This window comes from Nothobranchius furzeri, chromosome 6 (assembly GCF_043380555.1).
Source record: "Nothobranchius furzeri strain GRZ-AD chromosome 6, NfurGRZ-RIMD1, whole genome shotgun sequence".
Taxonomy (NCBI): domain Eukaryota; kingdom Metazoa; phylum Chordata; class Actinopteri; order Cyprinodontiformes; family Nothobranchiidae; genus Nothobranchius; species Nothobranchius furzeri.
Window position 1 is genome coordinate 67494049 of NC_091746.1, and position 15150 is coordinate 67509198.

General features: G+C 41.3%; 2 protein-coding genes across 3 annotated transcripts in view; one reads left to right on the forward strand and one right to left on the reverse strand.

Moving 5' to 3' along the window:
* Positions 1 to 367: 367 nt before the first annotated feature.
* Positions 368 to 15150, reverse strand: part of LOC139070257 (uncharacterized) — a 295005-nt gene continuing 280222 nt past the window's right edge. The window contains exons 2-3 of the mRNA XM_070551987.1: positions 443 to 553; positions 368 to 399 (exon numbers count right to left, since the gene is read on the reverse strand). Coding sequence (XP_070408088.1) covers positions 368 to 399; positions 443 to 553 — 143 coding nt within the window. The remainder of the gene's footprint in view (positions 400 to 442; positions 554 to 15150) is intronic.
* fibcd1b (fibrinogen C domain containing 1b) overlaps positions 13449 to 15150 on the forward strand; it is a 226432-nt gene continuing 224730 nt past the window's right edge. Inside the window, exon 1 of one of the 2 annotated variants that reach the window (XM_015943224.3) lies at positions 13449 to 14326. In XM_015943224.3, the coding sequence (XP_015798710.1) occupies positions 14279 to 14326 (48 nt within the window). In that variant the 5' untranslated portion in view covers positions 13449 to 14278. The remainder of the gene's footprint in view (positions 14327 to 15150) is intronic. The other variant, XM_015943223.3, reaches the window with a different exon arrangement.

Consider the following 15150-nt stretch of genomic DNA (forward strand, 5'->3'; position numbering starts at 1 on the left):
TGCTTGCTGCAGCTAGTAGGGAGACTGAGGACAGAGCCACCGGTACGGCGTACATTTTAGGACATCCTCAGTCGTCAGTTCTCAGTTGTCAGTTGTCAGGTCTCAGTTGTCAGATCTCAGTTGTCAGATGTCAGGTCTCAGTTGTCACGTGTCAGGTCTCAGTTGTCAGGTGTCAGACTTCAGACCATGGGAAAAAGCCTCCGGTTTCAGGAAAAACTGGGTAAAGGGCAACGAGCGCACAGAGTTTGGTCGGCTTGGCGTGGCTCCAGCGCTTTCAGACAATGGCGGGGGCGTTGGGGAGGCTGGAATGCGGGACACACACTGCAGTTGTCCCGACTCCCCTGCCATTGTTTGAAATTGCCCTGACTTAGACGATGTCTGACAACTGAGACCCGATGCCTGAGAAATGAAACCTGAGAAATGACAACTGAGAACTGACAACTGAGAACTGACACCTGAGAACTGAGAACTGACACCTGAGAACTGACACATGGGAACTGACACCTGAGAACTGACACATGGGAACTGACACCTGAGAACTGACACATGAGAACTGACACCTGAGAACTGACACATGAGAACTGACACCTGAGAACTGACACCTGAAAACTGACACCTGAGAACTGACAATTGAGAACTGACAATTGAGAACTGACAATTGAGAACTGACAATTGAGAACTGACAATTGAGAACTGACAATTGAGAACTGACAATTGAGAACTGACAACTGAGAAATGACACCTGAGAACTGACACCTGAGAACTGACACCTGAGAACTGACACATGAGAACTGTTTTATTACAGAGTTTGCATGGGATTTCGTAAACAAATCCACATTTAAGTCCAGCTGGTATCTTATCTTTTGGGTGTACTAGTCTGTTTCTAACTGTTGTGTATGGTTTTGTTGGTGTGTTTATGTTGTGTATTTTTTTCATAAACACAACATAAACTTAAATGTGGAGTTGTTTATGAAATCCCATGCAAACTCTGCAATAAAACGTACATAGGAGAAATCGCACACCAACTCAACACATGAACAATAGAACATAGAAAGGAGTACGAGAGAGAAACAAGTCGAAGACACACGAGCAGCAAAACAAGAAGCAGAAAGCGCAATAAAGAAGTCAGCTGTAACAGATCACTGCACAAGAGAAAACCATGTAATGGACTGGGACCACACAAGGATCATAAACACTGAACAACAGAAATACAAAAGATGGATATAAGAAGCTATAGAGATAAGGAGACGTGGATGTGGGACTATGAACAGAGATGATGGGGTCTACACACTGGATCGTGCATGGGACTGCATCGTCGGAGAGTGGGCAGCAGAGGGCGACAACGTCCTCTGCTTCCCGTGGATAAACGGAGTAGGAAGTGACGGCACCATCAGCTTCAACTCTGAGGATGTTTTGCAGTTGGAAAAACGAAACTGTCAGCAAGGTAAAGAGATACATTTCCTGTGTTTTAAAAAGAACCAAAAATGGAATTAGAAACTACACACATTAAGACCATACCGAAGATGAGTAATGGCATGATGAATTAAAGACGCCTTTCACTGAGAAACCATTCTTTACTTATATATTTTTTAATGATCAGTCAATCTGAGTTTAACATGCAGGTGGAATGTGGAAATTGTGTCTTACCCCTATTTACATTAGCTTCTGATGGAAAATATGGTGAAACTCTAGGATTTGAGAAGCCTGACAGATCTACATCACACTCTCACTTAACTGTTGTTGGTTTAGTGTCCAGGAAACAGAAGAGAATGTCTTAATGAATGGAAGCTGACTGTTAGCATTAGCAACTCCACCACACGGTAGAACTCTGTTGGGCTTTAGTTATTTGTGGATATACTGTGGAGTCAGTGGTGAGTTCCTTTGCTGTTATCCAATAAGAGGTGGGATGACCAGACATCAGGAAATAAGACTCCAAATCTTGCCGTGAGCTCAACTCCGATCTGGCTCACTTCCAATTCCTGAAATTGCACACACCACCTTAAATTAAGGCATTAATACCTACTAGAGACCACTGAAAATGTATGATAGATGGACCCCTTTGGGGTCTATGTTTATGACGTGCTAAACCAGCTTCTCTCAGAATGAACTATGTGGCCACTACAACATGACTAATTTGCATAGGAATGGCGATGGCACATACTTTTTGGTAAATTAGACACCCCAAGCCGCCTTTATTCAGCAACAAGGTAAATGTAGCATTGAAGTCTAAGAATCCTTTAATGAGGAAGAGCAGCTAGTCTGGATTGCCTTTACAGAACAAAGCTCCTCACTTCATCTCTAAGGGATCTCCTTCCATCCAATGGATGGAAACTAATATCAGCCCATTGCCTTTGAGATTTTGCTCTTTAGTTGATGGTCACATTATCATAAGTGAGGTTGGAAACTTGAACATCACCATTACAGAGCTTTGCCTCTTGACTCACCTCCTTCATCACAGCAGGCAGAACTAACACACTCGTTGCTTTTGATAAAAATCTGCAAATCGGTTGGTCACTCTTTAGCTTGACCCTTAAATCTATGATGAAAAAATACCAAGATACTTGAACTCCACTTGAGCCCAAGATCTGTTTGCTACCCTGGATCTTTTTAACCTGATGCTTAATAAGAAAGCTCTACTAATTTGTATAGAAAACCCTATGTGTAGGTACATAGAAGCAGAGGAAGATAGAATTAGGTAAAATAAACTGAGAAAGAGGTGAGTTTCAAATACAGCTAAAGTTGATTTTCCTACATCTGGCCTGCTTTCAGGAATGCCTTGCATGTTTTCTTTTCATATTCAGTAGGTTCTAAAACTGTCCTGCAACAAAACACTAACTCTAAAAGCAAAGGGGTTACTCAGAGCGGCACATGCTGCTTTGTAGAGGTGCCTGGGAGCAATGCCCAAGGGAGGCCTGAGGATAATTACAAACGATTTAACAAACAGGGCCTGGCGGCACTCGGAGACATTCTGATGGGAAGCCAATGGGTAAACAGAGCACAAATGAGACGGAGACTGCAAAACATGAAGACATGAGTTACACTACATTAAACATCTGACTGGAAACATGGACTTAAGGAGCAAGGAGCCTTTTAGAAGAGGATGGAAGAAGTTAAGCAATGAAAGACCAGCTGAGAGTACACTTCCTCTAAACGCTGCAGAATTGATGCTTTTTTGAACAAACTGGAAACGGTAATTATGAAAGTGAAGGACGCAGTTTTCTGTACACCCACCATCATCTTCAAGCTCCTAATCATTGCAGTCTCTTCTGTGATCATCATCAGCAACACCACTTCTATAATTCCACTCCCAGTTTTAATACTAATTACCCTCATTAGTAAATGTCACCACAGCCTGCAACCACAGTCATTGACACAGTGGGCCTTAAGTACTCCAGAACTTGTGCTTGCAAGTGTGTGTCTGTGTGTAATGTGTGATGAGACAGCTTTGCCCATACTGGGTGTGTTTCCTGCAGAAGGGATGAGGTACAGAAATGAGTTCAATGAAGAAGCCGATGTATCAGGAACCTATATCGTGTCTTGCACCTTTAGCTAACCCCAGGCTAAGTTGGGGGATTAAAAGCAAAGAAGAAATGCAGCACAGCGTCTGATGTTGCACTTCAGAGGTGTGATCAGTTCACTCCTCCTTTGGAGATACTTGAGAAAGACCATCAATATACATTAATGGCACAAGAGATTTCTCCCTCAGCCCGAGCAGCCATTTGCTAGCTTTGGTTATTTACTTTTCACTGAATTCTTTTGATGGGACTAGAGGGATTGAAACTTTGATTATTTTACAGATGTTTTGCATATGTATCATAATCTTGATTATTTTGCTTAAAGGGATACTTTGCAAGTTTTAAAAATAATAACTTTCTTCAGCCAGTATGTGCTAAAACGACTCTGTACAGGGTTAACAAAAGGCTACCCAGCCCTTATCGCCCCCTGTGGCCTCAAAACCCCACTTGCAACTTCAGAGTTGCCGATCCAGTCTGTTGGGACTTTACCAGAAATAAACTGTGTATGCTAAAACAAATCTAAGAGTGCTTTTTTTTTACTAGTTTTACAAAAAGAAAAGGAAAAAAATTAACTCTTTCAAGGCAGATCAAGTGTTTATGTGGCTCTTCATTTTCTTTCCCTTTTATTTTTAATAAAGAAATAAAACCACAGCTGAAGGGCTAACAAAATCTCATGCTGTAATACTGAACAAAGTGGGCATAAGCAACAACAAACACTGCAAAAAAGTCATAAAATCAGAACACAGTCTTTGGCTATGAGGGCATATAAAACACCAAAGCCAGTAAAAGGCTGTTTTGTGTGGGCTTACAGAAGAGATAAACAGCTCTTCCTCGGGGACTTCTCCTTTTTCTCTGACTGGCTCTGGTCGGTCAGGTTTCAGTGACATTCACAGATTTACTGGGAACGGATTGAAGCGCGTGCACGCACGCACGCACGCACGCACGCACACACACACACACACACACACACACACACACACACACACACACACACACACACACACACACACACACCTCTTTGGTCAGAGAGACAGCCACCATCAGTGTGACAAGGTTACGACAGCTTGCTCTGCTATATATACTTGGCACCCTCTCCGTTAAACCCTTGCCCTTGATATTAAAGTCGTGGCTCATTCACCGTAAGGAATCAGTATATTATTGCAATATTTTGTCAAAAGCCCTAAAGGTTATGGGACAAATTCAATAACTCTGCCATTTGTCAGCAAAAGTGCTATGTTTGCACATTTCTTTTGTCATCAAAAAAGATCAAAAACCCTGGGGTCTGAAAAAAGGAAAGACAGTTGGTTCTGAGTGCCTTTTGTTCCAGGAAGCACAAGTCAATACTTCATGCCTGCTTCTACACTTGATAAATACACTCATTTAAACTAACCATGTATTTCAACAGGGAAATGACGTGGCACCATTCTGTTTTAGAAGAACTTCTATCTTCACTCAAATAACAAAAAAGTTTAAGGGTTTTGCAAATATCTATACTTTCAAAATCATCAAGTCATAATTTGTGTAATAATAAATGATGGCCTTTACCCCCCTACACACACGCACACAAGTTTCATCATCATATAACTACATAGAAATAAATATATAAAAGATATATCAGCAAAAGGACTACATTTGTAAATCATTGGGAGGGAACTCCATTGAAAACATTATGTGGAGTGTGTTCTTATTGTTTTGTCTGTGTGTGTATTAGCCGTGATGCATCACATTAGCTTTGCAGTGATCCCTCGTTTATCGCGGTAGATGCGTTCCAGACCTGGGCGCGATAGGTGAAAATCCACGAAGTAGGGACACCATATTTACAGTACAGTACTATATTGAATTATCGTATGATCACATTCTCTTTTTGTGGGTAAAACTCAAGAAAATGTTTTTACATGTTTTTTTTTATTGTTTTATTACAAAAAGTGCATTTTTTGATGAAATTGATGAAAAAAACAGGAATTTCTTCATATTCCGCATAGAAAAATACCGCAAATCGGTGAAATATACCGCAAATTGGTGAATTTCCCTTGAATAAGACTCCAAAGAAAAAATCTGCGAAGTCGTGAATCCGCGATAAACGAACCGCGAAGTAGCGAGGGATCACTGTACACCAAAGCAGGAAAAGTTAAACTTTTTCACAATGAATTAGAATTACAGCTGTTTAAAAAACAACACTTCACAAAAATACCATGGCACTGATTGATGTTATTTTTCTGGTTGCTATGGTAACAGATACAAAAAGTCCTGACGAGTCACAAAACATCATGCTTTGGGACTGCTTGTTGTGGGTTGTGATTGATCAGGCTACAGTAACAATAAATGGGGTTGGATTAAAGATGGGTTTGGGATTTTAAGTTAAGCCAAGTTTATACTTCTCCGGGTGCGGAGACATGCAGCTCCATTATCCGTCGACGTATGGACTCTCCGACAGGCATGCAAGGCTCGACAGATTTTAACTATCCATCATACGCAACAAGATTTGTGATTGGCCTTCCCAACAACAGCAGTGGCATTGGTGGACGGATATTCCACCAACATTGCTGTCTACTTAACTCCTGTTGAATTCTTTGTAACCAAAGTTTTCGTTCCTGGAGATCAAGCAGTTCCACCTCAATGAAAACTTCTCTCTGCTGGCCATCGCTACTTGAGTAGATGGAGCGTAGTAAGTAAGTAAATTGTATTCATATAGCACTCATCACTGACATAGAATCACAAAGTGCTTCACATAATTCAAAACAAAATCAAGCAGTCATAAAATTACAATATATCATAAAACAAAGAAAAGATGATTGCTAATTTAAGTTGAAAAAAAATTTAGGTAAAAGCTGCTTTAAATAAAAGGGTCTTTTTTTAAGTGTTCAGACTGTCAATACCACGTAAGGATAAAGGAAGATCATTCCAAAATCAGGGTGCAACAGTCTGGAAGGAGTGATCACCTCGATTTTTATATCCGGTCTTTAGAACTTCTAGAAGGTTCTGGTGTGTGGGACCTGAGGGCTTGGGTTGGAGCATAAGGCTTTAACAGTTCAGTAAATAAGGAGGAGCTTGACCATGTAGAGCTCTGGAAGTTATCCTCAGGATTCTAGAACTTTAAAGTTAACGGGTAGCCATTGCAGAGACATTAGAATAGGAGTGATGTGTGCTCTTCTGCTTGCTCCAGTTAGGAGCCTCACTGCTGAGTTCTGGACACACTGAAGGCGGTCAAGGGCTTTTTGTTCAAACATGTGAAGAGTGTGTTACAGTAATTTAGACGGGAGGAGATAAAGGCATGGATAATCATCGTAGGGGCTTTAAAGGTCAAGAGGCCATCTGTGCAAACCTGATTGTTTGATGGAAATGTTCTGTGCTGTTTTTCCAATTAGCTCCCAAGGAATTTTGTATTTGCTGTCGGTTGCCAATCAGAGCTAAAAGTTAATTGCTCACGAGAACTGTTTATCAGAAATTAGTAACCGAAGGTCCAAGACTTCTAACAACAGGGCTATTGATTCTCAAAGTTCAACTGCCAAGTTAAGGCAGTTGATCTGCTGTGAGCTTGTGATTCTGCTGTAATGCCGTTAGGAAATCACAAGTTTTGGGAAAACAGAACATTTCTGTTTCGAGTATCGAGCACACAACTATCAGAAGGATATAAGGTGCTGTGCTCCTTTTTGGGGTCTTTGGTCAAAAAGGATGTTTGAATGTTATGAGCAGAATTGAGTTAATAAAGACCCATGCTGTCTGATGGTAAAGTTGTCTCCGACTCCGTTTTAAAACCACTCAGCCCTCAACAATTGGCGACCACGAAGGGTGAATAGCGAGAAGCCTCTTTCACGACGCCTCTCTCGGCTCCTCGGCTGGTGACAGAGGTCTACAAGAGCCCAGGTGAGCATATTTTTGTTCATATGTTGGCCTCGCTCACTGGTTAGGAGTCTTGTGGGTGTCCTCCTGTTCTGATTTACTATAAGTAAATAAGTTGGAGAAGTGGTATTTCTGTTAGACAGCGGTGTTATTCACACAGGTGTGAAACAGCTGTGAAAAAAAGGATAAATAAATAAAGGAAAAGTTGTTGACTGGACAGCCAAAATAATTTGTCTAATTGGGCAACAGCTGTAACAGCCAGATCTGGTGCAGGAAAATAGCCGAACAGGGAGTGGTGGTACACTTTGCCTGGCTATTTCTGCAGTTGTAAGTGATGCCTGACAGAGTGAGCATCGGATGCAGCGCTGGTTATTTAAAAAGCGGCTGCTTGAGATTTGTTTAAGCTGTGGGTTCCGGGTTTGGCTAGCCCGGCTGGCGTTTGACGGAACGACCAGGTTTGTTTGGTAACGGACGGAGCCAGGGTGGTAACCTGGAGATTGAGTGGATAGGCTCCACAAAGAACCAACAGAGACACTAGGAGCTAAAACACGGTGTAAGATGTTAAACCCCTCCTCTGTTTAAATCTGGACAGGTGACGCAAGTTCATGTTCTAACACCACCCTTTGCAGTTTGGAGATCTTTCTTAAGTGATAAAAACAGTTTCAGATCAATGTTTTTGAGTGGCCTTCAGGAGACATTGATTGGTCAAAAACACCCAGTTTCCTTAAGTTTGTCTTGACAAAAGATAAATGACCAAGTTTATGACAAATCAGCGGAACCATGCTCTCAGGGGCAATAGTCAGACATTCAGTCTATTCAGAGTTTAACTGAAGGAAGTTTTCTTCTAGCCAGCTGGTGATAGCTGAAAGACACCCTAGTAATTCAGACAGTTTGAAGAACTCAGAATCCTTAAAGGAGCAGTATAGCTGAATGTCATCTGCATATAGATGATAAGAGACTTCATGACAAAAATCTGGTCGTAGACCACAGACGTCACTGCAGTGATAGCCAGAAAAGGTCTACACCCCCTGCTGTCCTGGCAGAGAGTTGCTTTGCAACACTGACACTAATGAAGTATAAAAACTAGTTTATACTTCTCCGTCTGCGGAGGTGCGGAAACACAGGACCATTATCCGTGGTGACAAGGGTTCTCCAACAGGCGCGCAAGGACATATGAAGTAGAGCCCAATCTTCTAACTATCCATCGAACGTGACAGAGACTGCAAGATTGTGGTTAGCCAGGATGTTGCCTTCTTTAACTTCGTCAACAGCACCATCATCCCTCCTCAAGAAAATACAACAAGAGCCAAAGATGTCTGGCGGAAGACACAGAACAGGCATGGAACAAGCTGAAGAACATCTGGCGAAAAAGTCCGATAGAAACGGTAATGCAACCGTGACACAGCAGACTTTTTGTTCCTGTCAGGAAATTATGGGAAATGTGAGTTTAGAGGTGGTGACTGCATGAAGAGGTGGAGGACAAATAGTCTCACATTTAAAAATCTCTGAAATGCATAAACACAATAGTAAAACCAATAGAGACATGACTGCAGTGATGGCATGATACCATAGAAAAGTGCCACGTCCTCTGCTGTCCTGGCCGAGAGTTGCTTTGCAACGCTGACACGCAAATGGAGGAGTATAAAAGAAACGTTCCCATTAATATGTATACGTGTGTGGGTGCTAATTTGTTGATGAAAAAGTTGAAACTCTGCTTTAGACTCAAAGATTTCCTCATTTGTCTCAATCAGGTTCATGAAAACGTGCAAAGGAAAACAATAAATATACACTTCTTAGCATTTCTCCGTAACCCAAAACGTTTGCATTGTCTTGGTTAAATGGGGACCTTAAACATTGCATAAAATGTGCAATATGTTTGCCTTCAATCCTCAAAGTACACTGCAACTACATTTATATAAAAAAAAACACAAATAAATGAATGTGTTCAAAAGATCTCAAAGTAATTAAAACACTGTCAATCTTTAGTGAGGAATGCATCCTTTAATGGGCCGATGACAGCCGACACTGAATTCATGCCACTGATCTTTTAATGTTCATTCTCTTACAAAACAGTGGCAATGCTCTTTTCTGCAGAATGCAGAAAAAACGTTGATACCTTGCATAAAGCTGCATTAGACAGGCAGTATTCTCACCATTATGTCTCAGTGGGAACACTCATTCCTGATCAGTATGGGTCATTAATCTTCTTTACATCTCCATGACAACTATATCATTTTTTTCTACAAGAATGGAAATAGTTTATTTTACAGATCACAGTGTTTGACTATTTATTTGTTGCACCCTCATGTCTATGAAAACAGATTCTGTGTCCTGCTTTTATTTGCTTCTGTTTTTCTAAAATATCACTCTTTTTAATAGCAAAAGCATGGCGCTGACTGACAAAAGAAAGACTGCACTTCCAGGATTTTACATCTCTTTAGCCCTTTTGTTGCTGCAAACTTCAACATCCGCAGGTGGAAGTAAGACCTGCTGACAAAGCACACTGAGTCAAAATGACCTTATTTTACATTTATCATCCACCAGTACCCCTCCATTCTGTGACGCTGTGTTCAACTGAGGTAGGAGGAATTCTTGCACTAAGGATTAGGCTTCTAATCATTTGTGTATCACACCCCCTAATGTGGATAGATGTTTGCATGTCTTACAGGTCATTTTACTGGTTTAAAGGCGTAGCTGGGCCATTTTAAAGAGTGTCTGAATAACTGCTATGGTACATGTTGTAGATAGTCCTCTGAACACCTAATATAAACTCCTTAATGTCCTTCAGGCCTGATAACCTGCCTAATCAGCTACTATAAACCAGCTAAGACCAAAGTTTATTGATGCAGTTTTAAAACAGCAAATATCCTGAATTTCATTGCAGCTCATTCAAACATCACACACAGTGCTCCACATAAATGAGTACACCCCACTACATTTGTCAGGAAGCCTTTACCTTCCTTTCAGAATCAATGCTTTCTATGAGATACCAAACTACAAAATACTACCACAAATGTGCGCCATTGATTGCAAATAAGATTTGTTAATTTGCACAAACAAAAAAGTGATTTTCCTAACAAATCCATTCAAGACCATGTTGCAAAAATGAGTAAAACTATAGTGTTAGGAGAAAGGCCACACTTAAAACTACAGAATTCAAATTAACCTCAGACGGGTGACTATTGAAGGGCATTACTTTACAAAGAAACGTCCTTCCCATTCAGGCTGTCATCGGTGGCTTCACGTCGAAGAGCAATGTCACAAATCTGAGAAAGGGAAATCATTTCATTACATAAAAAAGTTGAGGGCTACAAGAACATCAGCAAAGCTTTAGATATCAGTCAGAATACTGTAAAAAATGCGATCCAAAAATTTAAGAAAGATGGAAGTGCAACCATCTTACAGAGACGTCCAGACTGTCCACAGAAGGTGACATCTTGACAGGAGCCTCTTCTGATGAGAAGGGTAGAAGAAAATCCCCGTGGAAGTTCACTGCATTTAGCTAAAGCAATATAATACCAAACTGGAATTCCCGTGACACCATACGGCACACGCTGCAGAGAAATGTTATGCACGGGTATCGTCTACGAAGGAAGCTTCTCCTAAAGCCCATGCACAAAAAAGCACACCTAGGATTAGCTAGGGCCCATGCTGAAAGAGATGGACTACTGGGACTCTATAATCTGAAGTGATGAGACAAAGATCACTGTTTTTGGAACTAATGGTTGAAAAGCCGAATGGTGTCATAAAGGTGAGGATTTCAAAGAGAAATGCCTGTTGCCCACAGTGACTACGTTTACATGCAGCCAATATCCGGGTTATGATCGGGTTAAGGTCGGTATTCGGGTTTCTGAGTTGATCAGAATGACCCGTTTACAAGCATAAATAGAAAGAGTTACCCCTAACTTGCATAACCCCAGTTAAATGCGGACGTTGGGGTAGCGTCAGGACGTGTGGACTACGTCCAGACGCAATATGCCTCATTTCCGGTTCTTCTTGTTCCAGTATCCGTCAAAACAACATGTTTCCCAGTTCAGAAGAGATAGCGACCGCGTTTGTTTGCGTTTTAGTTTCTTCGTCACTCCAAAAGTGTGGTGCTGTGCCGCGACTCACCATTTTGCTCCCAACTCGTTGTTTACTTCCGGTGTTCTGGCGCATACAAGACGTCTCGCTACTCAAAAGACCAAGATTCCTTGCGAACAGAGCATGTGCAGAACACACGCTTTGATGGGGAAATCCCGATATGCGTTTACACGACCAAACATTCGGGTTAGAAAAGGGTTACCCCAGGTGTAGTAACCGGGTTTTTAAAAACCCGGTTATGAGCATATCCGGGTTTTTCGCTGTGTTTACAAGGACCTGCGGAACCGGGTTATTGTGAATATTCGGGTTTTAAAAAGGTTACTGGCTGCATGTAAACGCACTGAGTGAAGCATGGTGGTGGCGGTGTCCTTATATGGAATGCATAAGTGCTGCTGGTGTTGGGGAGCTGCATATCACTGGAATCATGAACTCAACTATGTACTGCTCTATACAAAAGGAGATTTCACATAAATTTGTACTTTTTAAAGGGGTGTGTACTCATTTATGCAGCGTACTGTACATATTCATGAATTAACCATATAATGTAAAGTTGACAGTAATATAAAAGTTTATTTAGCAATGCTGGTTTGAATCTATCTGGTGATTTGAATACGCGCCTTTTTTAGACATCAGATCTCTGTTTTTTATTGTGAATTTTTTGAACCCTAAAGCTAAAAATGACTTTAGTGTGTGTTTTCTTGTAAAGCACCTCTGGGGGTTCTAGGACTCTCGAAGGTGTTTTAAAAATGCAAGTGCGTTACCATTTTAGTCTAAATGGACCAACTCCATAGTGTACTGGCACAGCTTTCACGGTCAGATTTTGGCATTAACATTTTATTCCTTAACTGCTGGATGTAACAAAAGTTCTACATTTTGATGCTGCTGATGACATTTAATAAATATTACATCCCATATAAATAGCCATGTAATATGCAATTAAAAATAATGATTTAAATAGTGAATTCCCCCACTTGAGATCAATACATTTATTATTTTTGATTCTATTCCATATTCAAAGTCTCATTAACTGCAGGTCAGATTTGAAGGTTGAAGCCATCTTTATGTTTTTGTTCAATTCAAACTCCAAAACACAGGAATGAAATGTTACTGCAATAGATTATTTAAAAATAATAAAAGTAATATTATTATAATAAAAATAACCTTTATAATAATAATTTTAATAGTCTTGACTGCATTTGCACTAGCCGTTAGCTCATCAATCCAGAACAGTGGCTACCGATGTGATTTATTTTGGACCAGACCAGTTTTGTTAAAACAACTGTCCCGCGGACCAGAAGGGACTGTAAGTACTTATGTGCATAACCTATAGTTCAAATAATAAAATAAAAACTTTCACCGATAAATGCTGACAGAAAAAAGGCTATTATTATTTTCATAGATGTCTACTTTCTATAAAACATCAACTTATGTAGCGTTAAAGCATGCCCACCCTGATGTAAGCCATAAACGTAATTTCTCCAAACCGAGGCTGTTCAACAAGCTACCTTAGACAGATGCAATTGTAATTATTCAAAAGTCTTACACAGAAACACACTTTAAAAAGCAAAATTGCCTTTAATGAGTGTCTATGGCAGCATATTAACTCGTCTCAGTCCTTCACAATAAAAGCCCATGATAACCAGTGCTTAAGCCTGTTATTTCATCCTCTGTGTCTTATTATAAATCAGATTTAAATTATATTATGTCATTTTTGCTATTAGAGCAGACGTGTATGAAATTTGAATTTAAATACGTTTTACCTGTAATCATTTTGAGGCTGATCTAGGAATAAGAGAACATGTTTAGTGTTTTAAAATCTTTTTTTTTCATTTAATTTATCATTTATCATTATATTATTAATAATTTATTTTATTACTCTTTTTTTCATTTTGGGGTATAAACTCCCCGCTAGTCTGACGTTCACATCTTTACTGTTCATTCATCCCAATCTTGTCATGTAAAAGTGCGCAACTTTTCATCCAGGCGCAATGTTGTGACCCCCCTGCGAGTGTGCGCGCATGTTTTTCATTAGCAGCCGCTGTTTGGGCTGGGTCCACGGTGCAGTGGATGAGAAGGCGGTGAGTCAGTGGTACAGCGGGGCGGTACGGGGACGGAACGCTGCCTGGGAGCGCGTCGCGCATACCGAGGAGACCCGCTAATTGACAGCCGGAGGTACGGAGCGCCCCGTGCGGCTCACCAGCGGAGGACGTTAATCCCCCACACCCGTCTTGTGGAAGGCATCTGTGTGAAGCAGCGCCCAGATCAGCCTGACGCGAAGAGGCTGGAGGAGGCTCGGTCAAGCGCCGGGTTCGGGATGGACGTCCTGTCTTCTACCTGCTCAGTCCGAGCCCAGTGCTGACGTTTCAAACTCTCTCCACATGGATGGACGTGGTTTTCATCGCTTCTTCTTGGAGTAAAAGCGCTCATCCTCTCTGGATCTTATTTTTTCCCTTTATCCATCTAATCAAGTACAAGTCTGGTTGCATTCGGGAGCCACATTGAAAAATCACCAAAGTGTAAAACAAAGATTTATCCTTTAAATTAATCTGGAATAACGAACAGACAGCGAGGAAACTCTTGGAACAAATTGAAGTTGAATTCTGGTGCGCATTTTGTGCGGACGGACGCTGAACCGCGGGAGTATTTGCGCCTTCCCCCCCACCCTCTCTTATTTCTTTATTTGCTTTCCCGTTTTGGTTTAAATTCAGTAGCCAGTTTTCCCATGGAGTAGGCTGAAATCGACGGGAAGACTTGGAGCTTTTTCTCTGTGTGCTGGAACGAACGCGAGTGGATCTGATGCGCACATTCTTCTTTGGGTGGTGAATGTCCGATGGGGAATCATGAACAGCTCTTCTGAACTCGAAGATGGAACTCGGCATAAAACCCAGGTATGTTGTGTGTGTGTGTGTGTGTGTGTGTGTGTGTGTGTGTGTGTGTGTGTGTGTGTGTGTGTGTGTGTGTGTGTGTGTGTGTGTGTGTGTGTGTGTGTGTGTGAGGAGTGGTGCATCTGCTTGGTGCAGTGTTACCACGCTGAATTTGGTGGGATGCCTCATGGACGAATCACTGCATGGTGCAATAGACAGTAGCTGCAGATCAGCTTTTTTTAAATCCTCTTGCAATCTAACTCAAACAAATCACACAAGTTCTTCATCATTTGTAAAAATTTAGGTATTTACAATATATATGTTTTTCAATCACTGCAAAGGGTGAACCATTTGCACATCGTCTCACATTTACTCATTTTCCCTCCATAAATGCTCAGCCTCTAGGTGAAAGGTTAATAATAACAGGAAACTGGCTCCCCACAAATGCCTTTCTGCAGCTTTTAACACCCCCCTGAGCTCGTTAGGCTGTCTGCCGCTCAGATGAATCGAGACAGGAGCGGACGTGCGTTGTGTTGCAGCCATGCAAGCTTACTTTAGGGAATTGGCGTTGTGTTTTCACAAGGTCAGTAGAGGGTTATTGACAGCCCTCGTGGGAGATGGGGCTCCTGTGGAGCACGGAATCGGATTTCAGGGGGCACCATTAGAGCTTGTCACCACAATGAGCCCATTTCTCCTCCTCTAATTAAAGGAGGAGGACAGGTTGATGCTTGACCATCACTGACAACCTGATCCAAAGCTTCCCTTGGGTTTTTTTTATATAAAAATTGCAGAACAGAATAATTCTGGATGCTTTTTCAAAGCTTCTACAGACTGCAGTAAGAATTTGG